The sequence below is a fragment of the Carcharodon carcharias genome, chromosome 13, assembly GCF_017639515.1.
Source record: "Carcharodon carcharias isolate sCarCar2 chromosome 13, sCarCar2.pri, whole genome shotgun sequence".
Lineage (NCBI taxonomy): Eukaryota > Metazoa > Chordata > Chondrichthyes > Lamniformes > Lamnidae > Carcharodon > Carcharodon carcharias.
Window position 1 is genome coordinate 19,805,596 of NC_054479.1, and position 12,493 is coordinate 19,818,088.

At 40.1% G+C, this 12,493-nt stretch overlaps 2 protein-coding genes across 5 annotated transcripts in view; both read left to right on the forward strand.

The window, feature by feature from the left end:
* The window catches only part of LOC121286297 (transmembrane protein 248-like), a 36,474-nt gene extending 35,637 nt beyond the window's left edge, over positions 1 to 837 (forward strand). For all 4 annotated transcript variants that reach the window (XM_041203355.1, XM_041203354.1, XM_041203357.1 and 1 more), the window contains one exon: positions 418 to 837. In XM_041203355.1, the coding sequence (XP_041059289.1) occupies positions 418 to 438 (21 nt within the window). In that variant the 3' untranslated portion in view covers positions 439 to 837. The remainder of the gene's footprint in view (positions 1 to 417) is intronic.
* Positions 838 to 7,131: 6,294 nt separating this feature from the next.
* The window catches only part of morc2 (MORC family CW-type zinc finger 2), an 87,612-nt gene continuing 82,250 nt past the window's right edge, over positions 7,132 to 12,493 (forward strand). Inside the window, exon 1 of the mRNA XM_041202905.1 lies at positions 7,132 to 7,507. Within this exon, the coding sequence (XP_041058839.1) occupies positions 7,440 to 7,507 (68 nt within the window). The 5' untranslated portion in view covers positions 7,132 to 7,439. The remainder of the gene's footprint in view (positions 7,508 to 12,493) is intronic.

The window sequence follows — 12,493 nt, forward strand, 5'->3', positions numbered from 1 at the left end:
CAGAATTTTGATGTCCATGTGGCTGCAGCTGGGACCCATACAACATAAGGTTCTAGCTTCATTTCACAGTCTGTGCTGTGCTGGCTAAACTCAGCTGTGGTGGGAGTAAGGGTGCTGCAGTTGCCCTCTATATCCTTTGCCAGGAAGAAAAATAAATCAGCAAGGGTTCTTGATCTTGATTCCAATCCTGTGATCCCTGCTAAGTATATGCACAAATAGATGGATGAGGTTAAGGCTCCCATCACCTCTTCTTGTCAATGCTCGCTGTGCAGTCTTCCACATGAAAAATTGGTGAGGTACCGAAGAACAACTAAACTGGTGGAACTGCACTCCAGAATGAGTTGGTGTCTTTAGGAGAGGGAGACGATATGCATGACATTCACAAGTATTTACTGTATTTCTTTGTTCCTGTTCTAGGTTCACCTTCTAGAAATGTGATGCTACCAACTAAGAGTAGAAATACATGGATTGTATTAGAAGATGAGAAAATCTCTAACTCAATATTCTTGCAAGTTTCCTAAAAGGAAAATAGCATAAAGATCACATTAAATTTGTGTTCTTCTCCTCTAAAAACAATTATTTTTGGAGCCAATAGAGTTTGCCTTTAATAAGTTTTTGCTGGTTGTGTTATGATTTTACTTTGGTTGTAATAATTACTGGAACATATAAATTGTATACAATCTACCACCCCTTCCCTTCCCCCACACCCCAAAGTGTCTTAAAATTTAAGAAGTTTTGATTAAACTTGAATGTAATAACTTATTTACAATATACTTTGAAAACTGAGGTTCTACTATTTTCTGTTCACTATTTTAATAAACATTTGCTGTCATTGGAGTGATTGTTACTTTGTTAATTTCTCCTACATGTTTGATTGTGGTGAACTATTGTCATGGGGAACACAACTGTTCAGTACCCTGAGTGTGTGTATTTTGAATACTGTGGAAAGTTATTAAGATGGTTATTTTCTGCAATTTTTGCATACCCGTGGTGGGTGGAAGTTTGAAGCTCCAGTGTCTACATGTGGCATCTCTTGTGAATTTCCTATTGGCCTATCAAAATTGGCATGGGCGTCAGCCTAAGAACATGGCCTGAGATAGGGCAACTGTGAGAGCCTTAAAAAGAGGATACATGTCCTAATAGATGTACTGTACTCAAATTAAATGTGACTTATTAATATTGAGAAGGATCTCTAAAATGTGCAAATACCCATCGATCCGCTTGTTGAATAGCTTCCGTATACAGACATACCAAAATTATTTTTACAGTAAGGGTCTCTTTAAAAACAAAATGCTTTTGTTCCTCTTGTTTACTTTGATATCAACAAACTTCAGGGTATTACTGTGTATACCCAATCAGACATTTTGGTTATTTGAGGTTGGACCCGTAAGTGTGTGTTCACATATAGTGCAACCACTTGCTCTTATAATAAATTTATGGTGGTGGCGCCATATTGGCTTCAGTTACAGGTCATGCTGTCAGTATTTATGTCAATTGTCAAAAGAAATTTGAGACACACAACTGCTAAGATCTATTTGCAGTTATGAATTTACACCTTACCACTGCTTTTTCTTCCACCACAATTTTTTTTGTCTTAATATTTTTCCCACATGCTACAAGTCACGGTAAATATTAATGGAGACTCTGAAGTAATTGAGTATAGTATTAAAACCAGGTCAGAAATCAGGCCCAATTTCTGTACTGGTTGTTCTTGAGGTTAACAGTCAACTGATGTAAATCTTATTGATGAAAGGGAATATTGATGATTTATTTCTGAAATGTATGTGCGATCCTGACAATGAAAGCGGAAGAACCTCTGATATTTGAGAGCTCTGAAAGTTTAGAAATTACAGCTTTTAACTTTGAGTGCTATTGATGGTTGGGCCACAGGAGCATCAATGAAAACCTTGTCAAAAACACTTAAATATTTAATCAAAATAATATTAATCTTTAGAATAATATGTTATTGGCCTCAAATTATTTTTTTAACCAATTATCAGACAATATTTGACCTCAAAAATGGACAATGGAGAAAAAGAGATAAGCACAATATTTTAACAAAACAATTGGAGAGAGAATGGAGGTTACAGCAAACAGAATTAATTCATTTTACATTTTAACGTTTATTTTGGCTTTATAGGGTAAAAATACCTACTTCTGGATTTGTGCATGTTTATTATAATTTTGTTTTCAATATCACTGCTAAAAATGGAAAAGGCTGACTTGGGGAACGTTGGGATTCTGGGGGGTTTTCGTCACTCATTGGGCTTAAAGTGTCTGTACTGGCAAGCAGCTAAGGTGTGCCTCACATCCAGCCTCAGACATACAATCCTTATGCAAAACCTGAAGACAACAGTGTGGTCTAGCAGTCTAGTAGAGTTGTATTTTTTTAAACAGTAATCCAGTACAAGTTGCATACGAGGAGCTGTGCTTAATGTGCTTTCCGTGAACAACAATTCACTAGGTTTTTAAAATGAGACTCTCCTCTTACCTCCTTTCATGGTTTAACTGAAACAAACACTATCTTGCAGCTCAAAGGATAAATCACCAGACATTGTGCAAAAGTGATTTAGAGTGGGTTTCCCTCCAATTTTCCTTTTTCATTAAGGAACAAGCCTAATCTTCATTACCAATTTACAGTGCTGAACACAACTACCAAAAGAATCAAAGTCTCAGTCTGTAGGTTTTATTCAGTCTGAGCAGAATTAGATAATCTTTGCCAAAATAATGGTTGGGGTGCTACAATTGGTTTGGAGCACCTATTTTAGAAAATGTTAGCCAGGGTTTGGCTGTGATTGAATTTGGCTCATGGCTCCAGTGTGAAATGCCCTGCTGTATTCATTGTCTAGAGTTACTCTTGAACAATGGTCACTTGGACCATGTACTGATGGTGGCTGGTGGAATTGCACACCAACAAAGAATCAATAATTTCATAAGAAAATTAGAAGGAAAAATGCATTGCAATGTTATAGTAGAACCAAGATTACCATAGATCGTGGCATATAAGTCAGCCTTTGAAGTTTCAAAAAATCCTTCCCAAAACAGTGGTCGACCTATATGCCAAGTATAAAACATGAACTGCTGTGTGGTCGCCATTTTAAAATGTGAAAAATTTTGTTGGCCACCATGTGTGCTCTGTTGTGTGGGTGTGTCTTAAACTCCATGTTTTCTTGGTAACAGGGTCCATATTGCCTGCTTGATCCCATGTGGCAGCTTATAAGATGACTATACTGTAAACATGTATTTCTGAGCTGAAAAGTTGAGGCCAACTCCCAATTTGAATATAACCCTAAACATACATTTATTGGCTTTAAATTGGGGGAAGGGGTGGTATCAATTTATGCATCAGAGTATAGGCCTAACAATGCATTTTTGCATCCAAAAACAGAGTTTGTCTTATAACTCAATCGAGCATATGTTACAATCTATGGTAAATAGTTAACATTCCTAGATTTCTGACTATTAAAATGTTGTTTACTTGGGAAAGTGTTACATTATTGGCTGTTCTAATTAACAGAATTGCCTATACAAGGTCACTTGCATACTGAAACAATTGATACCAAACAAACTAGAATTCACCAAAGGCAATGCAAGGCTTTAACTTGCTAATGGAATAGGCTGTCTCCAGCAGAACAGATATTAGTTGAGGCCTAAGACACTGTACATTGTGGCCCATTGATTATAAAATTTGCTTGATATCTTTGATTGTAGGTTTAAGGCCTGGCATCAATCATTCATCCACAAATCCCAATTTGAATTATTGCATTGAGTTCGTTTTTAATCTTGGCTGTAGAAGGATTTCTGTGTTGAATGACTGCTTGAAATTAGTCTATACACTTTCTGGGCTGGTTCTTAAATCGGGAATCTAATTGCAATGCAATTGCACAAGCAGGATTAACATTTAATAAGTGATGAAATAAAAACTATACATTGAATTATTTACCAGAAAAATAACTTTTTCTAAAATGACACTGAGACAAGAACATATATCAATAGTTATCAATTCTGCAGAAAATGCCAAGTTTTATGTTCTTCTTTGAAGCTCTGCCTTGCTGAATATTGCCAACTTGATTAATCACAGTCTCTGCTCATATCAATTAATTATATTAAGAACAAAGATTTGTGTTGCATGGAATTGTCTGCTAATGCCCCATTATAGCTTTGGTGTGTTTTTATGATTCATTATCCCTGGTTTGGAGATGTATGCCCTTTTTATACTATAGAACTGCTTCTGCTGCACCAGTTGCCACTGTATTGCGTGTACAATCACTGCAAGCTATTCTACAGCTGTCATTCTGATTGGATTCTTCCCAAAGAGTTCCACTTGTCAGCAACCACAATCAAGATAGATTTTTTTTTGCAAACTGTGGCTGGTGGCAGCCAGTTCTTTGCCATAGGAAACAGTTGGGGAAATTACTTCCTAAGGAAATTTCAGGTGGTTCTGATGGCACTTGCAGCTCGTTCTTTACATTAGAATTTGTCACTTTGAGGCAACCCAACAAGATAAATAAGGCAAAAACAGAATTACCTGGAAAAACTCAGCAGGTCTGGCAGCATCGGCGGAGAAGAAAAGAGTTGACGTTTCGAGTCCTCATGACCCTATATAAGATAAATAAGGCATCAGTTAAGTAGTCGGATTCCTGAATTTGATCCTCACAGATGTTGTAAAGTTCTAAAATTATTCAACGATTAGATGCTATTTTGGAAAAAAAATCTAATTTTTTTTCTACTGAAAATTGTATATATTGGCCAGTTAAATTAGCTGGATAGATACTGAATGAAATTTTGCACCCACTGCAGATCAAAATACGTTTCAACTTCCCAAACTGGGGCTGCAAGGTCAATGAGTTTATCAGACAGATGTGAAGAGAATGCTTGCTGTAAATTACTAACAGATAATGCTGGTAATATGTATGATGGTATTGTAACACCCCTCAAGGCTCAATCTTGACTCTGTTGTCAAAACTCAAGCATCCCTTGCAGACAATTCCACTTACAGGTATTTTCAATGCTGCTATGGCCAAATTTTTTTAGTTTTTTTTTAAGTTATTTGCATTTTTGCTTGTTCCAATGTGCAGCATACATTTCTTTTTTTAGCACTGCTCATGGGCCCTGGGGTCCCTGCTGTCCTAAATAAATAAATAGTAGCCAAGTCACTGCCCTCTGCAGCTCTGTTTCAAAAATCAGTTAAAAGATGCTTTGCCTCAAGTTCTGCAGCTCTGATACTGAGATGTGATAAATAATTAGCTCTTCATTAAAATCTTGTCTTGGCCTTAAAGTGCTTTCCCAGTGCTCTCCATGTTTTCTGAAATTTATTTTGCCCTGCTTTGATTTTGTTACTGATGCTTGTCGTCATGAATTGTAAAATAAATTAATATCGGTATTCACGCTCACAGGTCCAAGCTATTTGCACAAAAAACTTGTATTTTACATACAACGCAATCCAACAATTAATTACAAAACAAAAACAGAATTACCTGGAAAAACTCAGCAGGTCTGGCAGCATCGGCGGAGAAGAAAAGAGTTGACGTTTCGAGTCCTCATGACCCTTCAAGTTCTGTTGAAGGGTCATGAGGACTCGAAACGTCAACTCTTCTCCGCCGATGCTGCCAGACCTGCTGAGTTTTTCCAGGTAATTCTGCTTTTGTTTTGGATTTCCAGCATCCGCAGTTTTTTTGTTTTTACCAACAATTAATTACTCCGTTCCACCACCAATAAACCTGACCACAGAGCCATCATTGTTCCACCTGCAAAGGATTATTCATCTTACACACAGCTCACGTTTCCAAACTGAAGAATTTCCCTTTTTAATGTAGTTGATAACGTTACAGCAAAGAACTATGGATGCTGAAAATCAAATTTTATAAAACGCTGGAATTAACTCAGCAGGTCCGATCTCTGCGGAGAAAAACAGATGCAACATTTAAGGCTGATGATTACAGGTCATCGACCTGAAACGTAACTGTTTCTCTCTGCACAAATGCTGCCTGACCTGCTGAGTAATTCCAGCATTTTTTGTTTTTATGCCTCATAATGTAGTTGTGTGGAGGACTGGGCATTCAGGCTGGGGAAGGGAAACGATATGGGCCCTTGGTGTGGGAGATGGTTTGAGTGAAAAGCAAGTGGCAGTAAGACTTGTGTGTTTAGGACAGAAGCCAGAAAAGACACGAAGGCGAGAGGGAATGAGGAAATTATGGGTGGTTAGACAGGAGCGAGTAGTGACTGAGATGACATTGGCATTAAGAGTAGCAAAACAAAAAGGGTGAATGTGGAGATGGGAAGATTTCAATCTGGGCTGGGAAAAGATGGTGGGAGGAAAAAGGACTCATGGTATGAGCTGATTGTAGTAAATTGGTACCAAGGCATAGGCTAAGAGCATCCCTTTAGTTCTTGAGTGGAGAACACGATTTGGAGGTGTGGGAGTATTAGGAAACCTTTTCATCCCGAATTTCCTTCCTGCAATTTTCTCTCTCTCTGTCCGACTTCCCTCCTCATCCACGATGTCCCAGTCTCTGCCCCCAATCTACGCTTCGTCCCTGATTTCTCCACCTGGTCTCATCTTTCTCACTATTTACTCTCCCCTCGATCTTCTGTTCCCTATAGTCTCCTATTTGCTCAGTGCTGTCTCTCTCCGACTCACCACCACCCCCGCCCACCTTGCCATGCGATCTTTGCTCTCCGAAATTATCAAAATAGACACGGGTTCAATTTAATGCCTCGTCCAAATAACTGTGCCTTATGCCAATGCAGCATTTCCGCACCGATGCGTCAGCCTAAGCTTAAATAGTGGAAAAATACTGAATGGGGGGGGGGGGGGGCGCTTGTACCCTTTATACTTGTTGATTCAGAGGTGCGAGGGCTGTGAACTGAGCCAGCACCTCTTTTTTAAAAAAAAACAGCCAATCTCTCCCTCCTCTTCCAAACGGAGTGAGAGTTTGCAGATTGATACAAGCGCAATGGAGGAGCTGCTGAGGCGCAGGCGCGGTAGGGTCTGTGTGTGTGTGTGTGTGTGTGTGGGGGGGGGGGGGGGGGGGGGGGGGTTGGGTAGGCGCCGCGCCTGCGCAGTCGGGCCGGAGGCTGCAGTTAGTTTTCAAAGAGTGTGTGTGGCGGCGGTGATGCGGTTGGAGGGAGCTGGAGGGAAGGCGGTGAGGTAACCGGGCCGGGAGAGGAAGGGCAGGGCCGGGGCCGGGGCCAAGCCCGGGCAGAAACACCGAAGCTGGGCCTGAGGGGCGAGGAACAGCTGGAGGGAAGGAGCGTTTTTGTCTTTATTTGTTTTTTTTTATTTTAAAAGGCCGGGAAAATAAAAAAAAAAAGAAACAACGCGTTAATTAATAAGTGAACGATAAATGTGGCTGGGAAATTTATACACGGAGAGAGAGGCCCGAGTTTCGCAGCCTGAGCGAGGGAGGGGGCGGTGTTAGAAGAGAAGGGAAGGCGCCATGGCTGGTACCAATTATAATTGCCTGAACCGAGCTCAACTGACCTTCGAATACCTGCACACCAACTCGTGAGTACCAAAATAGGGCGAGAAAATCGCCTCTGTATCGGCCTAAGGTTTAAAGCATCACATGGATTTGGCTTCGGAAAAAAATTTGACTTAAAATGTGGTGTGTGTGTGTGTGTGTGTGTGTGTATATTGTCTTGTATTTTCTGAAACACAGTACATGCACGTTTTCTGCATTCCTACTTGTGTAACTTCTAAATTGCACAGTGTTTAATTCAACCTTGTAAACACAGTGCAAAAATACTTTGATGTAGCAGAAGTAGTCTAACATAAAACAAAATTAAAAAAAAAATACCTGGAAAAACTCAGCAGGTCTTGGCAGCATCCGCGGAGAGGGGAGCACAGTTAAACGCTTCGAGTCCGTATATGACTCTCTTAACATCCCTGGCCTCTACTGATTTAAAATAAAAGCAAAATACGGCGCATGCTGGAAATAAGGGATACAAACAGAAAATGCTGGAAAAGCTCAGCAGGTCTGACAGCATCTGTGAAGAGGTAAACAGAGTTAACGTTTCGAGTCAGCACGACTCTTCTTCAATCTGAGTCGTGCTGACTCGAAACGTTAACTCTGCTCCCCTCTCCGCAGATGCTGTCAGATCTGTTTTTCCAGCATTTTCTATTGATTAGAATGTGTACATATAATGTAAAATAGGTGTGGATCTGTTGGAGCCCATTTAAATGAAGGTGTCAAGACGGTGCTGTCGGCATGGTGAGATAGCAATGGTTTGTTAAAGCAGAAGCTCTTCTGCCTAACTTAAATATTGCTCAAGGTGTTTGTACATTAGCACAGTTTACAATTGTGAGGTTGCCATGTAGTTATAATTGAAGAGCTCAGTCTGTTATGTTGAATGATCAGTTTGAATCTGCATTTGATTAATCATGGCGTTCAGGCATTTTGTTAAAATGAGAGGGGGATAGGAAATCAGAACATTCGAATTACTTATGAGGTCTCTCCACACATGACTACTTTTCTAGCATTTACCCCATGTGTTAGTGTCGTTCATCTTTGTTGTCAGCTGTTTAGTTGCTTAGTTTGATTCCTTTTGTCCATTCTTATTTTTATGTACCTAATTTGTAGTTTTTGTCCTTTTTTAATGTAAAGTGAACATATGAACAAGGAGCAGGAGTAGGTCATTCAGCCCCTCGAGCCTGCTGCGCCATTTAATAAGAGCATGGCTGATCTGATAGTAACCTCAAATCTGCATCCCATCTACCCCTGATAACCTATCACTCCCTTGCTTACCAAGAATCTATCCATCTGTCTTAAAATATGCAAATACTCTGCTTCCACCGCCTTTTCAGGAAAAGTTCCAAAGACACTAAATCCTCAAATTTCACCTCACCTCTGTTTTAAATGGGTGACCCCTTATTTTTGAACAGTGACCCCCCTAGTTCTAGATTTTCCTACAATAGGCAACATTCTTTCCACATCCACCCTGTTAAGACCTCTCTTGATCTTTTATGTTTCAATCAAGTCGCCTGTTACTCTTCTAAACTACAGCAGATACAAGCCCAGCCTGTCCAACCTTTCCTCAAAGACCCATTCCAGGTATTAGTTTGGTAAACCTTCTCTTAACTGCTTCCAACGCATTTACTTAAATGAGGTGACCAATACTGCATACAGAACTCCAGATGTAGTCTCACTAGTGCTCTGTAACTGAAGCAAAATCTCCCTACTTTTGTATTCCATTCCTCTCGCAATAAATGATAACATTCTATTAGTTTTCTTAATTAGTTGATGTATCTGCACGCTAGCCGTTTTATGCACTAAGGCACCCAGATCCCTCTGCATTTCAGAGCCCTGCAATCTCTCATCATTTAGATGATATGCTCCTGTTTTAATCTTCCTTCCAAAATGGACAATTTCACATTATACTCCATTTGGCAGATCTTTGCCCACTCACTTAACCTACTCATATCTTTTTGTAGCCTCCTTTTGTCCTCTTCACAACTTACTTTCCTACCTATCTTTGTGTCATCAGCAAATTTGGCAACCATCCCATCCATCTTTTCATCCAAGTCATTTATATAAATTGTAAACAGTTGAGGTCCCAGCACTGATCCCTGTGGCACACCACTCATTTACATCTTGCCAACCTGAAAAAGACCCATTTATGCCTACTCTCTCCCTCCTGTTAGCCAGCCAATCTTCTATCCATGCCAATATGTTACCCCCTATACCATGTGCTCCTATTTTCTGCAATAATCTTTGATGTGGCACTTCATCAAATCCCTTCTGGAAATCTAAGTACAGTACATCCACAAGTTCATCTTTATCCACAGCACGTGTTATTTCCTCAAAGAATTCCAGTAATTTGGTTAAACTTGATTTCCCTTTCACACAACCATGTTGACTCTGCCTGAATACCTTGAAGTTATCCAAATGCTCAGCAATAGCTTCTTTAAAATGTTGCAGGAATAGCAGGTGTTCTTTTTGATTTTTCAGCCAAAAGAATTAGCTTGTGTTCTCCTGTATGCTTTGAAACGGGGATATAGGAGGCCGACTCTCTTGATGCAAAAGTTTTTTTCAGACGGGGAAGTAATGGTTGTAACTTTGCATCAAGTCATAAAATTGTGTAACATGGCTCATCTGTGAGGCAGACCATATTGAACACTCCAGGCAGAAAATTAAATTTTTGACATTTAGCTCAATTTAGTATGTCAACAACTAACTGCAACAATAAAAAATAGTAAAAATATCCATGATGTGATAAGATCAGAAGACTTGGATTTGTTTAGAGGTTGTATATTTTGAATAGGCGTGTGTAGCACAGCCACAAGGCAAGTGCAAGAATGCAAATTTTTTTTCAGCACCTGCCCACCCCCCACCCCTAATCACACATGCACACACACTTAATTTGGGAAGGAATGTGAACATAAAAAAAATAGGAGTAAGATTAGACCTTAGAGCCTGTCCAGCCCGCTTCACCATTCAATATGATCATGGCTAATTTGTGGCTTCGACTCCACTTTCCCACCTGCTCTCCATAACCCTAGATTTCTTGAGAGACCAAAAACTTGTCTGTTCCAGCCTTAAATGGAGCATCCACAATCACCTGTGGTAGAGAATTCTGAAGATTCACAACCATTTGGGTGAAGAAATTTCTCCTCGTCTGCCTTAAATGATCTCCCCTTTTATTCTGAGACTGTACCCTCGTGTTCTTGATTCCCCAGCCAGCGGAAACCTCCTCAGTGTCTATCCTGTCAAGCCCCTTCAGAATCTTGTATGGCACAAGGGGACATAAGTTCAAGATGAGGGGCAGGAGATTTAGGGGGGATGTGAGGAAAAACTTTTTTACCCAGAGGGCGGTGATGGTCTGGAATGCACTGTCTGGGAGGGTGGTGGAGGTCGGTTGCCTCACATCCTTTAAAAAGCACCTGGATGAGCATTTGGCACGTCATAACATTCAAGACTATGGGCCAAGTGCTGGTAAATGGGATTAGGTAGGTAGGTCAGGTGTTTCTCACGTGTTGGTGCAGACTCGATGGGCCGAAGAGCCACTTCTGCACTCTGAGATTCTGTTTCATTGAGATCACCTCTCATTCTTCTTAACTCCAGAGAATATAGACCCAGTTTAGTTAGCATCTTTTCATAGAACAGCCTCTCATTCCTAGTTTTACCTGAAATATCACTCTGTAGAGGGCATCAAGGTATTGGGTCCTGTCTTTGCCAGATGTTAAGTGCACTTTCCAAAGAGTCACTGAATAGCTGGAAGTATTTTTACCCCTAATCTGAAGGCACTGGGGTTACTAAGCACAGCCTAGAAAGTGGATATGGAAACTTCTTGATCTTTTGTTTGGTACTAGACTCCCCCAATCGTCACCATCACTTCTCTCCCCTTGTGCCTGCGCCTCCCCCAATGTCCCCCCATAAATCGTATTAACAGATGCAATAGGAAAGTACTCATTTTGTTTGAGACAGTCTTTATTGGACTTCAAGGAACTGGTTCCACAGGTCATGGATGAATCAAATCACACCAACTGCTGTATTCATAGTTACATCTGCTGCCATGTACAGACCTAATATGCAACTGTCAAATTTAGGACAAAAATAAAAATACCTGGAAAAATTCAGCTGGTCTGACAGCATCTGCGGAGAGGATCACAGTTAATGTTTCAAGTCCGCACGACTTCAACAGAACTAAGGAAAAATAGAAGAGAGGTGAAATATAAGCTGGTTTATGGGGGTGGGGGGCGGGGCAAGTAGAGCTGGATGGAGGTCACAGAGAGAAGCAATACTTCTTCAAGGTAGGCATTCAAATTTAGGATATGTTTTAAAATGTAAGGGGATGAATTTTGAGGTTCAAACATGTTTTGAGTTGGGTAAAGAAACATAATTTTGAAAATGCTGGTGAATCATAAAGATGGCAATTTTACGGAACTCTACATTGATATGAGAACTACTGAAGCCCCTCTGGGTTAAGATTATTCCATCTATTACTTGCTTTGGAGGCTAATTAAAAATTGGTGCCAGCCATCCTAAACCAATTTTTCTTTACACAAGAGGCCCCTGTAATTGTCCTAAGAGATTAGACCATCCAGGAGAGGTGATTGTTGAGTGACTAAGTTATAAGCCTTTATTACATCATTCCTGATCATTTACCCTATAGCTCTTCTCCCTGCTTGAGCAGAACAATTTCTTATCAAGCTATTTCCATTGTGAGGATACCTGATGAACTGCAGGTAATAAAGTATATGTTTGCAGGAACAAGGGTACATAGAGTTGTCACTAGTGGTGCTTCATTGATCAGAGTTATGGGGAGAAAAGTTGAGATTGATGGATTCATGTCAAGAGATAACGAATATTTGTAATTCAAGTAGATCCTTGTATCTTTGTAAAACTTGAGGTTAACACTTGTTTTCTGATAGATACCAGTAAATGCTGATAGTAGACCATTTATGGTAGGAGAATAACTGATTCATTACATAAGGAAGAGTTTCTTTGTGCCAAGACACATTCATTGGACTTTGATCTCACATTGAAGAAGC